At 43.9% G+C, this 17152-nt stretch overlaps 9 protein-coding genes across 9 annotated transcripts; 6 read left to right on the forward strand and 3 right to left on the reverse strand.

The window, feature by feature from the left end:
* Positions 1–78: 78 nt before the first annotated feature.
* On the forward strand, positions 79–3237 carry NMD5 (LALA0S02e03906g1_1; the record flags this gene model as incomplete). Its single annotated transcript, XM_022773712.1, has 1 exon — positions 79–3237. One exon carries the CDS (start codon positions 79–81, stop codon positions 3235–3237), a length of 3159 nt encoding a protein of 1052 aa, XP_022627211.1.
* A 341-nt stretch (positions 3238–3578) lies between these two features.
* Positions 3579–5234, forward strand: UTP9 (LALA0S02e03928g1_1; the record flags this gene model as incomplete). Its single annotated transcript, XM_022773713.1, has 1 exon — positions 3579–5234. The coding sequence occupies one exon, from the start codon at positions 3579–3581 to the stop codon at positions 5232–5234; it is 1656 nt and encodes a 551-aa protein (XP_022627212.1).
* Positions 5235–5556: 322 nt separating this feature from the next.
* Positions 5557–6198, forward strand: XPT1 (LALA0S02e03950g1_1; the record flags this gene model as incomplete). The annotated part of the gene is made up of 1 exon (XM_022773714.1): positions 5557–6198. One exon carries the CDS (start codon positions 5557–5559, stop codon positions 6196–6198), a length of 642 nt encoding a protein of 213 aa, XP_022627213.1.
* An 81-nt stretch (positions 6199–6279) lies between these two features.
* On the reverse strand, positions 6280–8208 carry SGM1 (LALA0S02e03972g1_1; the record flags this gene model as incomplete). The annotated part of the gene is made up of 1 exon (XM_022773715.1): positions 6280–8208. The coding sequence occupies one exon, from the start codon at positions 8206–8208 to the stop codon at positions 6280–6282; it is 1929 nt and encodes a 642-aa protein (XP_022627214.1).
* Positions 8209–8927: 719 nt separating this feature from the next.
* On the forward strand, positions 8928–11216 carry RIX1 (LALA0S02e03994g1_1; the record flags this gene model as incomplete). Its single annotated transcript, XM_022773716.1, has 1 exon — positions 8928–11216. One exon carries the CDS (start codon positions 8928–8930, stop codon positions 11214–11216), a length of 2289 nt encoding a protein of 762 aa, XP_022627215.1.
* A 10-nt stretch (positions 11217–11226) lies between these two features.
* On the reverse strand, positions 11227–11910 carry MCM22 (LALA0S02e04016g1_1; the record flags this gene model as incomplete). Its single annotated transcript, XM_022773717.1, has 1 exon — positions 11227–11910. One exon carries the CDS (start codon positions 11908–11910, stop codon positions 11227–11229), a length of 684 nt encoding a protein of 227 aa, XP_022627216.1.
* Positions 11911–12144: 234 nt separating this feature from the next.
* Positions 12145–12408, forward strand: TIM8 (LALA0S02e04038g1_1; the record flags this gene model as incomplete). Its single annotated transcript, XM_022773718.1, has 1 exon — positions 12145–12408. The coding sequence occupies one exon, from the start codon at positions 12145–12147 to the stop codon at positions 12406–12408; it is 264 nt and encodes an 87-aa protein (XP_022627217.1).
* Positions 12409–12638: 230 nt separating this feature from the next.
* TTI2 (LALA0S02e04060g1_1) lies at positions 12639–13904 on the reverse strand (the record flags this gene model as incomplete). The annotated part of the gene is made up of 1 exon (XM_022773719.1): positions 12639–13904. One exon carries the CDS (start codon positions 13902–13904, stop codon positions 12639–12641), a length of 1266 nt encoding a protein of 421 aa, XP_022627218.1.
* Positions 13905–14940: 1036 nt separating this feature from the next.
* LALA0_S02e04082g (LALA0S02e04082g1_1) lies at positions 14941–17121 on the forward strand (the record flags this gene model as incomplete). Its single annotated transcript, XM_022773722.1, has 1 exon — positions 14941–17121. The coding sequence occupies one exon, from the start codon at positions 14941–14943 to the stop codon at positions 17119–17121; it is 2181 nt and encodes a 726-aa protein (XP_022627219.1).
* Between the last annotated feature and the right edge of the window lie 31 nt (positions 17122–17152).

Genomic DNA, 17152 nt, shown 5'->3' on the forward strand with positions numbered 1-17152 from the left:
TTCTATTGCATTTTCTCTTTATACTACCTTGGATTGTTAAGAAAACTGAAGATTTCGAAGAAACCTACCATAAAGAAAATGGATCCTTCAACTCTGCTTCAGTGTTTCGCTGGTACACTGAGCCACGACCAGAATGTGCGTAGTGAAGCTGAATCGAGCCTGAAAGCTGCTGGGAAGACTACTGGTTTTCTTGGTGCAAGTCTGGATATCATCTCCTCACCTGAAATTCCACAGGACATCAAGTTACCTGCAGCCTTGTACATCAAAAACAAGATCATTCACGGATGGAGTGGCAACCAATTGGGAAGAAATGAACTGCTCAACTTCAGTGTGGACAATGACGAAAAACCGGTCGTCAAGGACATGTTGATAAAAGCTTTGGTGAATTCGTCGATATACTCCCCTAGTTGCGTTCGTCTCCTGCAGCCTGCTTTGAGCACTATCGTTGCCGAGGATTACCCCAAGAAACAATGGGACTCGTTGCTGGGCACCTCGTTTGAACTTCTCAGCTCGGACGATATCAATTCGGCGCACATCGGGCTGCTGGCTTTGAGTGAGATTTTCAGAACATATCGTTGGAAGGAAAACGATTCCAGGCAGGAGTTGGAACATCTGATTATCCAGTATTTTCCTCTTCTGCTTAAGTTCACCACGGACACACTTGTGGATAACGGCAGAAATATTGACAACGCCAAAGCAGGTGAAATGGTAAAGCTTGTTCTCAAAATCTACAAGTTTGTCACTTATCATGATTTGCCTTTCACGCTTCAAAGGCCCGATCATTTCATTCCTTGGGCTAACTTGCATGTTAACATCATTCAGCAACCATTACCGTCCCAGATTGTTTCATCTGCAGCTGCTAGTAGTCCACGATACCAGCCATGGGTGAAAGCTAAGAAATGGGCTTACGCAAATTTGTCAAGACTTTTCCAGAGATATGCATCAACTTCACTTTCTCGGAAATTTGCGTATGATGGGTTCAAACAGCTTTATTTGGATGACTTTTTACCACAGATTGTTCAGCTATACTTTCAGCAAATCGAACAGTGGAGTGAGAAGTCGCTCTGGCTCAGCGATGAAGCTATGTACCATATTTTAGGCTTTTTCGAACAGGTGGTGGTGCAGAAAGCCACTTGGCCTTTAATGAAACCATACTATCCAGTGCTGCTAGAGCACATCATTTTTCCTCTCCTCTGCCCCACGGAAGAGTCATTGGAAACTTTCGAAACAGACCCACAAGAGTACATACATCGGAACTTAGAAGTTTGGGATGACAATTATTCGCCTGACCTTGCCGCCCTGGCGCTTCTAACGACTTGTGTTACCAAAAGAGGCAGCACCACATTGGCACCTACCGCCTTTTTTGTCACGGAAAAGCTGAATAAGAACTTGGCTCACCCTGAACAATTCGTCGAAGTTGAATCTGCGCTCAGAATATTTTCCAATATTTTGGATCGCCTTTTCATGAAGAACTCTGGGTTCTCAAGGGATGTTGAGAAGCTATTGATCTCCTTGGTTTTCCCGTATTTCAATTCTACTCACGACATTTTGAGAGCGCGTGTTTGTGAAATATGCTCCAAATTGGGAGAGCAGCATTTTGAAAATCCACAAGCTCTAGAAACAATTTACAATGGGATAGTTTCGTGCTTTATGGAAGATTCTAACTGTCTTCCCGTGGAGCTCTTGGCAGCTCTTGGAATTCAGGCATTTATTCACGAGCCTGCATTTCAAGGACCATTATCTGCTAATGTCGTGCCTATGACGCAAAAGTTGCTACGCATCTCTAATGAGATCGAGTCCGATGCCGTTTCTGGTGTGCTTCAAGAATTTGTAGAATGTTTTTCCGAGCAGTTGCAACCTTTTGGCATTGAGCTTATGACCGACCTTGTACAGCAATTTTTGAAGTTGGCGATTGACTTGAACGAATCAGCCAACTTTGACGTAAACAAGATCAACGACTATAGTGAGCTGCCTGATGATACTGACAAGCAAATGGCGGCTCTCGGAATTCTTTCAACAGCAATTTCAATCCTACTTTCCTTCGAAAATTCGCACGACATTGTGAAAAATCTCGAACAATCTTTTTATCCTGCGGCTGAGTTCATTCTCAGAAACGACATGGAAGACTTTTACCGCGAAGTGTGTGAATTCATTGAAAATTCTACCTTCTTGTTGCGAGATGTTACACCGTTCTCATGGAAGATATTAGAGCTCATCGGGGAGTGTAATCAGAAAGAAGAGGGGATGGTTGCGTTCTACTTGGAGGACTTCATGGTTGCTTTCAACAACTATCTCGTTTACGGCCAAGAAGAATTCAAGAAGAATTCATTTTATTCGAATATTTTGTTCGAAGTCTACAACAAAGCTAGCGTCAACGAAGACAGCTCACTCGACGATATGGCACACGTCTTCGAACTCTCGCAAAAGCTCGTGCTAACTTTGGATACGTCAATCTCGGGTTCTTTCATCGAGAAGTTTCTAAATGACGCTCTCGATGCCATTACTCGAGAGGCTGCTGACTTGAAGAAAAATGTGATTTTCACCGTGAGCTCCTTCAATGTGATTATTGCATGCTTGGCGTGCCGTCCTACTGAAACTCTGCAGTACCTTCGTGCCCGAGACGCTTTCGAGAGTTTCTTCGATCTATGGTATTCATATCTCATTCCACATTATAAGCGGGTTTATGACATTAAGCTGTCGCTGATGGCACTTTTGAGCATAAACGGCAACGTTTCGCTCTCTGATGTTCAGGCATTGTCGCTTGAAACTGTAGTCGGACAATCGGGCTCTAAGATTGTCAAATTGCTCACTGTATTCCCGCAGGCGCTGAAAGATCTGGACGAAAGACGCAAAGTCTATTCTTCCGGCGGCGTTCCAGACGATGCTTTTGGGCAGTTTGAGCAGGAGTTTACGGCAAATTCTGGAGATGGTGAAAATGGCGGCGACGAGGACGACGAAGACGACGGTGACGAGGAGGCGTATCTCGATTTTCTCAACAAGGAAGCCAACAACTTCAAATTTGTTGACGGGAGTACCGACATTTTCGATCCTTTGGAAGATTTCGAAAACCTGGACGAAGATCCCCTCTCGGGTTCTGTTATCGACCATGTCAACGTCTATGACGTCGTCAAAGCCGTGATGTCGTCCGTCCAAACTGATTCTGCAAAATATGACATTTTCACTGCCAATTTGTCGCCAGAAGATCGTCAAGCGATCACCAGCATTGTGAACCTCTAATTCGCTGGTACTAGAGGTCAAATGAATACTAAAGATTTCCTTTCTGTCTCAGATCTTACCAGTGCTTTGAATCGAAACATCCTGTGCTCTTTCTACTACTTCTGGTCACATGATTTGACACGTGAATTTCACGAGATTATGGGCGGGTAACGCTGTGGTAATTTTTGAAGCTGGAAAATTTTCAATTTCGAGATACTCTCTACAATGTGACTTGAAAAATTCATGAGCTCATCTCATCGCTTGAAAGATAGCCGAACAAGAGAAGTTGAAAAGAGTTGCAAGAAAGTTGGGTTTGTAACGATTAAACTACCACAATTGAGACTCTTCGAGCTTATTAATCGATGCTGTCAAGTTGTGACATTATTGCTAGCTTTTCTCCGCATTCGAAAAGCTTCGCTTTCAGGTCTAACGGTCTACAGAGGAAATATGTCGATTTGTACCCATTGAGTGCAGAAAGTGACTACCAGGTCACCAGTTCGCAAGCACACCATATCGACTACGAAAGTTGCGATTTACAGCTTGAGGATCTGAAATCAACGACATGGTGCTCCGAAAATGGTCAGGGCTCGAAAACCAAGCGAAAACGGACAGAAGTCGATGTACCCGGCAATGAACAGTCTGGAAATGCAGAAGCGATAGAAGAATACTTTGTCAACGTCTTCAAGGGCGGGAAGATCGTAGTCTTCTCGCCCACAGGAAAAGAAATTGTCAATATAATAAAGAACAAGCAAGAAATCCTGGGTCTGGGATTCTCAGGTCCCGGGATATGGATTCTGGACGCAGACAAAACAATCAAGCATTTTGATTACCGCTCTTCAAAACCTTTGAAAACGTTTCACCTAATTGACGGGAAAAATGATGAAATCACGTATCTACAAGTGCTGGACTGGCAAGACAGCGTGCTGCTGGCAGTTTTCACTACGACCAACCTTTATATTGTGGATTCTTCGAAAAGACGTCCCTCTACAGTGGTCAACATGGATCTGCCCATGGGGAAACGATGTGTCCTGGGCGCCGACGGACAGTTAATCGTCGCGGGATCCGACAAGATTCATGTTGTCGAATTGAAAACGGGGAAAGTGATTTCGAAGTGGAAATTTCAAGCTGCAGAGCTCAAATATCAAGACGGGAAGGTGTTCGCCCTGTCCACTGACGGATTCGTGTCGGTTTTCGAACTTGGTAATCAAAGTGAAATTTGCTCACTTATATGTCGGCACTCCAAAATCATCGATTTCACATTATTGAACTCTAGCATAATAATCGCATGGCTCAACGTCAATGAGCCCAAATTTGAGCATGTAACATTTGAGGACCTTGTCAAAAGTGGCGAAATAGTCTTCAATCAGGAACAAGAAGCTTCGCCGGATTCTGTGGCGGTCGTCGAGACAGAGCCTCAAGCAGAAATGGAAAAGACAACAAAAAAATCAAAAGCTCAGGGAAAGGGGAAAGACAGCGCGGCCGTTTTTCTGCAGGCTTTAGAAGCTGGCAACGATCCGAACGAGATACTACGGATCCTGGAATCTGAAAGTTGGACTGAAGCTCAAATCAAAGAAATTGTTGATCTCGAGCTATCGGAAACCCACATAAAAAAGCTCTTTCCCATCCTATCTCGCACAATAGCCCAAAATCCACTGTCTACGAATAGCAATTCAACATATTGGTTGAAGTGGATGTTGACCCTAAGTCCTAACAAGGTATGCCCTGCAGACAATCGTTCGGCTCAGAAGGGACTCAAGCAAATCCGTTCATCTTTACGTCCCAGTGCGGATTCCTACCCTCTACTGCTCTCGATCAAAGGGAAGCTTGACATGCTTAGCGAACAAGCGAAACTTCGCCAAGAATTTACCTCTTTGTCTATGAGCACAAACGGCTCAAATGATAAAAATGAAGAATTGTTTGAGGAGCAGGAGCCGGTATACATCAATGGGGAAGGCGATGAGTACGTCGACGCCGTCGATTATGCCGAAGAACGTATTACCAAGGCCAATGGAGACTGACTTCCCTCCGGCATTCGAAAGTAATCGACGTTCGCTGTGTAAATCATAAGCTAGGATAAAGTTTATACGGTAAAGTTGTTTCGCCTAAAGATGGCGCTACGTTTACTATTCCCACAGTAGAGCGATATCGGTCGCGTCAGAGTACTAGTACTTGAGCTATGTGATTTTTTCCACCTTCGTTCTATAAAAATTTTCGGCGATGAGCATCGACCTTCTCGTCGTTCTTGTTATGTCAAAGAACACTTCAAGAAAGAACATATCTACCTTCGACTGATATATATAGTCCACTCACTTATAAGCTTACGATAAATCAGAAACAATCATGGTTGAAGCCTCGGATACTGCTCATAAGATGTTTATCTCCTACAACAACATCCATAAAGCCTGTCAAAAGATTGCGAGTCAGATTATGGCGAAAGGCGAAAGGCCTGACGTGATTGTCGCTATCACTGGCGGTGGTATGATTCCAGCCAGAATAATCAGATCGTTCTTGAAAAGCCGTGGTGAAAAGAACATTCCTATTCAAGCCATTGGGCTCTCGCTTTATGAAGATCTGGGACTAGACGACCATGTGGAATCCATCGGGAAAGAGGTCATCAGAACTCAGTGGCTGGATTTTGGGTCTCTCGAACAACATTTTGATTCTCTGATTGGCAAAAAAGTGTTGATCGTCGACGAAGTGGACGATACCAGAACCACCTTGCATTATGCAGTCACTGAACTCGAAAAAGAAGTTAAAGAGCAGCAAATCAAGCTGAACAGACTCGGTGAGGAGACTGTCTTTTCGATTTTCGTGCTACACAACAAAGATAAAACCAAAAAAGCTTCGCTTCCTGCTGAGATGATGGAAAAGGGCCGCTATTTAGCAGCTGAAACTGTCCCTGATGTGTGGCTATGTTACCCATGGGAAGCACTTGACATTGAAGAGCACACTAAACTTGCTATCAGTCAGGGCAACAACTGAGGGCTTTCGCTTCCTCTATTCAGACCCCTGCATATTAAACATACTTGATCAAAATTTATCACAGTATATCACATCTTTAATTTACCTTACAAGTTCTTGTAGTTCCACTAACTGTTGCACCTGCATCTGCATCAATTCCTTGAGGTCACCAACGTCGTTCTCTAATTCCTCTACCCTCTCTGTACGCTCTGCTAAAAGTCGTGTAGTCTCCTGCAGTTTCTCTTCCAGTTCATTTTTAAGCTCTGAAGATTCTTTGAGCTGGTTCTTGATCTCTGTAACGCATTTGTTTTCTTCCATGAGTCTAAATACTGTGTCATTCACCGTCTGCTTTTCCTTTAACAGCTTATCATGAGACCCTTCCAATGATGTGAGCTCTGTTTCGAGCCTTCTAATCTGACCACCCAGTCTACCTATCATTTGAGCGTTCAACTGGGTATTCTGTTGTTCTTGAACCGTATTGTTCAGCTGTCTTGAAGGAGTGCAGTCCAGGGATTTTATGCTACCCTTTCTTAGCGAGCTAGATAAATCGAGCTCGTCGCTGGGTAACAATTCGTCAAAGTCATATTGAGATTTTACACTGGAGGGGCCTTGGTTCCCATTGCAAGAAACATCGAGTGTCCGTAGGTTGTGAAGCTCCCAATTGGATACTTTATCGAGATCTTCAAGAGTTGTGGGTGTCACCTCTCTGTCCGGAAGGTCTACTTCTGATTTTGCACTGAAGCCTTCTCTAGCGCTGGCATTGTGTAATATCGTATCTAGTTCCGATTTCCGAACCCTGTATTTCTCTTGCCAAAGCTTTATTTCCTCTTGTGCATTTGTTAGAGAATTCCTTAGCTCTTCGAGCTCAGCGCTAAGTGTTTTCAATTCACTTTTCAGCGCCTCTTCATTCATTCCTGAAGCTTTGACTTTCAATTTCAGGCTTATTATTTCTTCACGGGCTGCTTCCAGGCTTTCGTGGTTATGAGCGCTTACTTTTGACGACTCGCGTATCTTATTCTCAGCCTCGTACAGTTCCTGGCGAAGCGACGACTCGAGTTTGTACCATTTTTGACGACTTGTTTCAAGTTCCTTTTCGAGATGCCCGTGCCTCTCAGCTAATTGCAGTGAATCTGTATGTGGCTCTGATTTGGTGGAAAAATGGCTTAATCGTATTCTTGTTTCTTCCAAAGTGGTTTCAAGCCGCGCAATTTCTTCATTTGATGCTTCTTCCAAGCTTTGATACTTTGAATCTGCCTTCATTGTCATTGTTTCCAAGTGGTCTCGCGCCCTTTGCAGCTGTGACTCCAGCGATTTGATAGTCTTCTGATCAACACTAACTTGTTCCTGTAGTTGCAACAACTGGCCCTTCTCAAGCGTCTCATTCTGGGCTTTCATATTGTCTCGTTCCTGTAAGGCTTCGGCGAGCTGTTCATTAACTTCCTTGTGTCTACTTTCCAAACTAGCCAGCGCTTGAGACAATGAATTAGCTTCGCTTTTTCTGCGTTCTGTGTCTTCCATTTTTCTTTCCAGATCATACTCTGCATCCTTCAACTTATCTCGAAGCCCCCTGATGGTACTGTTGTGTCTTAGTTCGAGTTTAGATAGATTTTCGCCCTCTTTGCGAAGATCGGCGATGATCGAGTCCTTTTCCTTAATCAGCCTGGCCAGGCTGGTGTCCTTGGTCCGCGAATCTGATACTGTAAGATGAGGCCTCAAAGCTATCAGTAATTCGTCAACAGAAAGTTCAAGGTAGTGTGTGTGCAATATTCCTGTGAGTTCCTGCAAGTACTCAGGGTCCAATTGTGAGCGCCGGCGATCACCAGATTGCTTCTGAGGCTCAATTGAGGTAGGGGTAGTGGTTTTCTCTTCTTTTGAAGCAACATTTTCGATTTCAGCTTCCGTATCAAGCACAGGTGCCGCTGGGGATGGAGAGTCAAGTCTCTTGCCCTTTTTGCGTGTTTTTCCTCGTGCTGCTAAAGAAAGCCTCTCTTCAACAGAGAGCTTTTTAGCAGCGGCACTTCCCGCTGACATTGACATTCCAGGAGCCTTTCGGGTGAGAGATTGGTGGAGTATCTCAGCGGCGTTTGATCAGTTCTATATGATCCATTCATGATTGAATGAATCTATGTGATATTATGTCAATTAATTTAATCTGTTTTAAAAGTTTACTACAGGATTCGAACGCTGGAATTTAATTTTTTATTTCTCAAAACAGATCATTTCCTAACTAAGCCAAACAGGCTACATCGCGGAAACTTCAAAAAGTCAAAGCGACACACCCCAGGACCGACGACAGTAAAAAAAGTCGTTTTATTTCTCATGAACAACAGTTGGTCTAAATGTAGAGCGGCAAACATCGTGGTTCGGTTTGGGCAACTTAATTGTTGGGTTTATCTATCCTCTGTGAGAGAGAGCTTCTTCTTTTGTATGAGTTTTCCGATCATTGAGTTTTTCAACTTTTGTTAGGTCACCTATGCTTTTTCGGGCTCCAGGAATCGAAATATCAACATTACATGTGTCGCTAAGCTGAATTTATAAGGCTTAAGACTGGATTTGAGTACTGGCGCCAGGTTTTCTAGTTGTTCGACGTTATCCACGTTTTGTCAAAAACTAACTCTCTTCTTTACAGTGGAAAAAAAAAATAATATTACTGATGATAATGTCGGATTCGAGCTCATCGCAGCTCATCGCGAAGATAAAAAACTCAAAGAAGAAGCTATTCTGGGCCTCAAACTGTACCGATATTGGTGATGTCCGTTGAGCCGCTTCCGCTGTCGAAGATAGCCAAAACATTGGAAGCTTCTTCCGGCTATGAATTTCAAGTTGTGTTGAAAACTATCAGCTCTACAAAATATGTGGACGATAGGCTGCTAAAAGCCGATTTGGCCGTCCTGGTTGCCAAGATTTTGAAGCTTTTGCGCTCCTCGGATGACTACCTCGTTTGGAAAGGATGCAAACTTTCAGATGTGCTATGCGCCTACAACGCAGTCGTGCTGTGTTCCCAAGCAGGCCATCTTCTCACCGCTCTTTTCAATAAATTGGAACAAAAAGCAGGTTTTTACCGTACCACTATCTCCAGTCCCCAGGGTAAGACCGTGCTTTTTTCATTGGTCAAATCTGTGGATATTATGCTTGACTTGATTCGTGGCAAACCGGCTTTGACTCGTGAAGTTCTTACGCCTAGACTTCCCGCGATCGTAACGATTCTTGTTAACATGTCACAATTCGAACCAGAATTGTGCGGCCCTGTTTTGAAGAAGATTCTCGCTAAAAACACTACCACCTTCCGCCCTCATATTAACAAATACAGTAACGTCATTGTCACTTTGATTGTAAAAGACTACAATCATTTCAACAAGCACACCAAAAAGCTCATTCTCGAAAATTATGCGCTGTTGCACTTGATCAAGCAGAATCCTACGGTTAAAGACGACAGCATGCGTCACCACAAAGCGCACCAAGATGAACAATGGAGACAGGGTATCATGCATGTTTTATACAGCTTCAAACCTGTCATAAGTTTGTGTGGTGAGATACTAGACTTCTCGGCTGACGAAGACATGCAGAGTCTTTTGAAACGGTTGCCGTCGACGAGTGGCGAGTTACAGGATTTTTTGCCGCCTGTGAAAGTAGATTTGAACAAACCCAATACTCTGTGGGCAATCGCGGAGAGAATTGAGCTTTTGTGCGGCCTTCTTGTAGCGTTTCTTAGCCAGCATACACCTTTTCGGATTCGGGCCCCTCTTGGTGGCATTGCTGCCGTTGCAGAAGCCATTTTGAGTCTTACCACCAATTATTTGCCATTGCAACGCTTATTGCGCCGTGACGCAGAACTTACGGCTACGATATATGATCTTCTACCTACAATTCAGGCAAGCGGCATTGCGCTACTTGGAAGTATGTCCAGGACTTACGGCAAATTCTTACTTCCCTACACGCCATCGATCCTTGGGTCATTGGAGTATTTTATTCCGACAAAGCAAGGAACGGCTGCGATTGACTTTGACAAGGTGGAAACGTTGAAATCTGAATTCTTCGACCTCTTCACAATCGTTGACTCTTTATTGGATCACACAGGACACTTGTTTAGTGAGACCACCTTATTCACTAAACTGATAGACATTGCATTGCATTTGACCAAAGACCTGGTACCATTGAAACACCTGTATCAACAGCAGAATCCAGCTGCAAAAACAGTTCACCAAAAGACCAAAAAGGTTGGTAAGCAGAACACAGGTTCGATGTCAGATGTGTACTCGCATCCACAAGCATTCGCTGATAAATGTTCAGTAAGGAATCTTGAATCGTTAAACCGCTTTCTTTTGATAATTGTGGTGAATTTGAAGCTCCAGTCTGCGCAGCAAATAAACATTTGCAAGTATGCCGTAACGGCGGCACTCAAAGCCCAGCGAGAGCTTGGCCGTTTGCCCTTGTCGTTTGTTCACTTGCTTCAAGCGCTGGTCATGCATCCTGGATATGAAAAAGTCTCGATTCTTCCAATGGCGGTGACGCTTCTCAAGAGTCAAGGTGACGACGTCTTCGACGTTTTCTGTAATCCAAGGCTTCCAGTCGCTGCTGTTCAATCCGTGAAAAGACAAGAAGAACCTATGGGTTTTTCTGACAAAGGTGAGGTAAGTACCTTGGAAGAACCGGATGACGCAGATGTAGACATTGAGCAAGCTGATGAACCAATCAAGGTAGTGGAAGAAGCTACTAATATAGTTGAAAACAACAACTCGCAAGCGCTGAATACCACTACCTACTTTGAACAGCTGAAGGAAGAGAGGCCCGACAGCATTATGCGGAAAAGAGCCGTTGACACTGATGAACCTGCTCAGGAAATCAAGGTCCGCAAAACTGAGGGGTTCATTGTTCCGGAAACTCGTCCCATTCCGGTGGAGGTCGTTGAGGAAAAGGAAGTCACGGTCGAAGTCCAAGAAAACGACGGTGGCAACGACGACGACGACGATGACGATGACGATGATGGCTCGGAATTTGAGATTCCAGAAATCAATCTCAGCGAAGACGAAGAAGAGTAGCGTGACAAGGCTAAAACTCTTCAAAAAAGTCAGCGAGCTCAATAAAACGGCCGTCTTTCGACTTGCGTATACAGTTAGCCCTCAATAAGATTCTATAAAGTCCCGAACATTGGCCACTAAATTCTTCCACCGATACTTTGCGATCTACTTGCAACAAATGTTTTAACACATCCAGCATTGTAGCTGCCACCTGGTCGATATCGGATCCCTTCGATGAAAGGTCGACGGCAACAAAGTTCCGGATCAGTAAGTTCAAAATGTCCCACAATTTAACATTGCAAGACTCCGCTGAAATTGATGATCTGCGTTTTGTTTTCGCATTTTGGTGGCCTTCAAGCCTTGATTTGAGCAAGGCCTCAAGTGTTTCCAACCCTGTATTGAGTCTTTCTTGTAGTTTGAGCGTTTCTCGTAGGGGTTCTAGAGGCTCCAGCTCCAAGTACTGCTCGTTGGACTTGAGCCGATTTCTCAATTCGCACGAGGCCAAGCTCCACCCCAGAGGGTCAGAACGATCGGGAAAGAACATAGGTTTTTCCATGAACGAATTCCAGAGTCCTATATCATCTTTCAGGATTTGATCTGATGAATTTCTCTGCAGCTGTAGTGCTGCTTTTGCCTGCTTCAAAAAATACTCTTTGCTTTCGATTTCTCGCTGCAGACTCTGCTGGTAAAGCACCAATTCGTCTTGAGTATCCATTATCCATAAAGTAGGAGCTCTAAAGCCAGAATGCAAGCATAAAGGCTATAGCGTTTATGCTTTCAGAAACAGTGAACCTTGACCAAAGTAGTTGATCATGTTGTACTACATCTTCATTTTTCAAGATGCAATTGAGTTCTTAGGCAGCGTGAACAGCTTGGTTCTTCTTCAACTTACTCTACCAGATCAGGAAACTCCTCTTGACAGCACATACCACAATTTCTGGCACTAGAGATGTCTTCCATCAGTCCTAATGACCTTTCAAACCTAGATGACAACTCCAAGAAGGAAATTATGACCTTTTTGGAGTCAGAGAACTCCAAGCAAAAGGTTCAGATGTCCATCCACCAATTCACAAATATATGCTTCAAGCAGTGCGCATCGAATGTCAGCAACGGTAATCTGAGCTCCCAGGAAGAGACGTGTTTGAGAAACTGTGTCAACCGTTTTCTTGATACCAATATTAGAATCGTCAAAGGCTTGCAAGGCCTTCAGTAATTAGCAAATATGGAGATTGAGACAGAACAATCATGCGAAAATGCAGGAATTCGCCCATGTAGATATTTTTCAGTAACTTTGGAATGAATTTATAGCGTTATTAGATCATTTTTCAGATCTGGAAGCGGCAATTCGAACTTGTATATCGTCTGTAAGCAAGTTTAAAAAAGCTCACATGCATTGCGCATTCATCTTCCATTCCATCAATCATGGCAGCTTCTGTCACCCAATCATATCTTTATGTCCATTGATTTTGCCCGGCCGTTCACAGTCTGACGTTCTTCATCAGTCCAGACAACGCCTTTAGAATTCAGAGCTTTGATCAGGGATCGGCATTCTATATATACTTCTTCACCCTGTAACTTTTCCTCTGCAAAGCTCCTTTCGCACATTACCAAAGCGCAGGCTAGTAAATTGTACCTGTGCGCGATGATTCGATCGGTAGGGCACTCTTCGATAAATGCTTCGAGCACGCTTACGACGCTGTGTGCAATGTGTTTCAAATTTCTGATATGAACGTTGCATATCAGGTACTCCCCAGAGACATGTATGACTCGCTGCAAATGGATCACAGACTTTTCTCTCAAAATTTGCACGCATGTCTCAATCCTCTTCAACGTATCAATTGTCAAGTCAGGATAATCCATGGCAATTCTAGGAATTGTGACCTGAAGTAGCACTTCAGAAAGAAACTTGCTTACATTTTCAGAGAGCTGCTGAGGTCTGGAGGAGTACTCCACACGGTATAACGCAATCAAGGTCGGGAACACTGTATCCCAAATCTTTTTGGTCAAAACTGGATCAGTGGACTGTGGGAAGTGGTACCACATTGATGTGAGTATTGGTTCAAAAGCCTTGACAAGTCCAGTACTTGAAAAGTCGAATTGCGGCTGATACGAGTAGCCTACAGTTTCGGAAAGAAAGCGCTTCAGCAGCAATACGCCTTGTAGCTTAATACCCTCGAGGTCAGAAGTGTCATCCATCAAGTTAAGAATTCCAGGCACTATCCAACCCAGGTTTGATGAGACATCTTTTGTTCTCAGTTGACCGAGAACCACATAAAACAGCGAGATGGTTCGCTTCCCGCCAACTTGAGCCCATTTGGAGCGAATGTCGTCTTCTTCAAAAACTAGACCCTTTTTCGGGTTCAAAATCAAAGCTTCTTGCTGTCTGAGTCTTCCCTGCTCCGATATTCGGCTATTTTTCACTTGTAGAAGCATTGGACGAATATCATCAATGATGGTAGCTAGCGATTCTTCGTTCAAAACTGCACGAAAACAAGACTCGCATTCATTTTTCAACTGCGGAGAGATTTGGGGACTCAGGCAAAAGTAACTCACGCTTTCAAGACTCCTCACACGGTCCGCGTTTGTTAAGCTATTGGAACAGTCTATAAGGTCTCTACAAGCTGTTTTCAGCTCGCTAGAGTCGGGAATAAATTCAACTGAGTCTTTGACTCTTTTATTGAAGCTTCTAAGCCGCTCAACGCGATCCATTGGTGTGCTAATCTCGTTACTCGGAGTTGTTCGACAAGTCGACTCTCCATTGTTAACGCTGACATCTACTGCATCATGATGATTATGAGCATCTCTCGAGTACATTTCAGAGTCCATTTGTACTCGTGAGTCTAACCTCGAAATTAACATATTTAAACTTCAACATCCTGGGCGGTTAAACATGACTTCAGTGACAAACGCGCTATTTCGACACGGAGAAAGCGCCCATATCTGAGATTCGAGTAGTCAAAAATATCTTAAATGTGTCTAGTGTATTGCTTAGGCTCGATAGGGCGGCCAAGCCCTTTTTAATATCTACCCCTACGCGCATTTTAGCAATATGTTCGATGATCACGACGAAAGTCATTAATGGCATGTTTGGCTGGCTTTTATTTAGCAAGTCCTGATGGAACAGGTCTTCGTGTCTTTCAAGGGCTGTGCTAGCGCTTTGGAAGCCGTTCTTGAGCGGAAAACTCCTCATTCACAAGCTTTTCCACGGGGTTTTCAATGATCGTGAATAGGCGAAGTCTGACGGGTTTAGTTTGGCGTCGAAACATTTTCATAGATCAATTACATCGTTCGTTCACCAGGGGTCTGCTTCGTGACGCTAAAGAAAGGTTTGTACGGTTGAAATGAGCGCGTGGACTTCCAAAAACAAGGACCCCGTAATTCGAGTCTGAAACTTCATCGTTGTTGTTCTCCTCCAAAAAAAATCAGCTGGCATTACTATCGTTTCATGGGCATTCTTCCAGTTACGACGCTCAATGATGGCATCAAGTCCCGGAAAACAATCGAAAATACGAGTTTGTCAGAACTTCTGCAGCCTGAAAAACACGGAATAAACTACCCAAATGGTTTAAATGCTCTACTAGACTGCTACTTTGTGAAACTTAAACCTTGCAGCTAGACTGGCAAACCCTTTCATGTTTCGTCACATGTTAGATTGTTGTAGTGATGCCCCTCATCAGTTGATAAATTCGCTATCAGAACCGCTTAACTAACTGCATTAAACATATGAAGTAGTCCTCGGGAGCCAATGCTCAAGATTTCTTCTTCATTTCGGTTTAAAAGGCTTTTTCATAAGCTCAAAGTCTCAGATGAGGTGAGAAGTGCTTTGTCTGGCAAACGACCAGTTGTCGCCTTGGAATCTACTATCATAACTCATGGTTTACCGTTCCCCCAAAATTTGGAAATGGCCGTGCAAGTGGAGTCACAAATTCGAAACCAGGGTGCTATTCCTGCAACAATTGCCTTTGTAGATGGAATACCTACGGTGGGACTTCAATCCTCGGAACTTGAGCTACTAGCAACATCGGCAAAGACCAAATCTATCAATAAGGTGTCCAGAAGAGACATTGCTTACACAATGGCCAACAAAATGTTGGGAGGCACTACTATTTCAAGTACCATGATACTTTCTCATATGGCAGGTATCGATGTTTTTGCCACTGGTGGGCTGGGAGGTGTTCATAGAGGAGCAGAAACGACGATGGATATCAGCGCAGATCTAGACGAACTTGGTAGGACGCCCGTAGCCGTGGTTTGTGCAGGCCCAAAGGCCATTCTGGATATCGAGAAAACAATGGAGTATCTCGAAACAAAGGGTTGTATGGTAGCAACTCTTGGACCTCCAGGATCAAACGTTCCAGGCTTTTACTCCAGAGATTCTGGCGTACCTTCCCCTTACAATTTCGAGAATTTCTCGCAAGCTGCACGTATCATACACGCTGGGCGTCAAATGAACCTCCACTCTGGCTATCTCATGTGTGTGCCTCCTCCTAACGAAGTTGCTTTAGATGATACATGGGTTGAGAGTATCATCGATAAAGCAACTTATAAGGCCAGTCAGTTAGGCATTCGCGGGAAGAACCTAACGCCATTCTTATTGGGAGAGATTTCTGAAGCAACGAAAGGAAAATCGGTCAAAAGCAACGTTGATTTTGTTTTGAATAATGCCAGGGCAGGCGCTCAAATTGCTCAGGAATTATCCAAGCTTTATAGAGACCCGCATCTTGTTTCCTATTCTCAACCAGCACAAATTTTCACCCCACGAAACCCCACCACCAACACTTCTGTGGTGGTTGGGGCGGTCGCTTTAGACACACAAAGCACCATCACCAGCAAGATTCGCATGAAGGACTCCAATATAGGAAGAGTCCGTACCTCAGTTGGAGGTGTTGGTTACAATGTTGCATTAGCTGCGCATTGGTCCAATAGGTACCCGGAAGTGTCTACAAGGTTAATAAGTTCTGTAGGCGATGACACATCTGGGTCTGCTATTTTGGCAAAACTAGGCATGCCTGCAGACTCTATTTTCGTTGATTCTAAGCATGCAACTGCTCAATATTCTTCAATGCACTCTAATGATGGAGAGCTAGTTGTGGCTTGTGCTGATATGGATATAACGACGAAATTGCCGTATGAGTTCTTGTCAAGCAATCTAGAAACTGCGAAACCTAAGGTGTTAGTATTGGATGCTAATGTCACTGTCCAAACGATGCAGCAGCTTATCGATTTACAGAGCAAATTCGGCTACATGGTGGTGTTTGAACCGGTTTCAGATACCAAAGCGAAAAAACTCAGTTTGCTTCGAAATCTCGAGGTATTCCCGAACAATAAATTCTATCTGATAACCCCTACTGCCTCCGAGCTACAAAGCATTTATACATCCTTTGAAAGCGTTGATAAATTTGACGTGAATGAATGGTTTCCAGTGCTTGACTCGTTACAAATAGACAATGCATTAAGGAATGAAACTAAAGTCAGCGGTTTCTCCAAGAGCTTGAATGACGTAAGAAGATCTGGCGTTTTCCAAATGGCATCTAACCTTCTGCCATACTTCCCAAGAATTTTAGTCAAAGATGGGGCGAACGGGATATATGTTTTCACACTTATAGAGGATTTGGCAAAGAAACACTCGCAAGAGTCTCAAGCAGACTATGTATTTTTGGCGAAAGGTTTGGTTTTTGGGGGCAAACAAATAGGAATGATGTTTGAGCATTACAACATACCGGAGACTGCCTCAAAAGTCGTGAGTGTCACAGGCGCGGGAGATACTCTACTTGGCGTGCTGTGTAATGAACTTTGCCACAAGGGCGATATTTTCAAACTTTCCGCCGCTGCTCGGCTGGCTTCTTTCAAACGAGCGCAACTCGGAGCTAAACTGACTGTTGAAGATTCTGCAGCCGTAAGTGAGATGCTCAAGGAATTGGATTGAAAGAATGCCTCATTGTCATCAAAGTTGAAAG

This window comes from Lachancea lanzarotensis, scaffold LALA0S02 (assembly GCF_000938715.1).
Source record: "Lachancea lanzarotensis genome assembly LALA0, scaffold LALA0S02, whole genome shotgun sequence".
NCBI lineage: Eukaryota > Fungi > Ascomycota > Saccharomycetes > Saccharomycetales > Saccharomycetaceae > Lachancea > Lachancea lanzarotensis.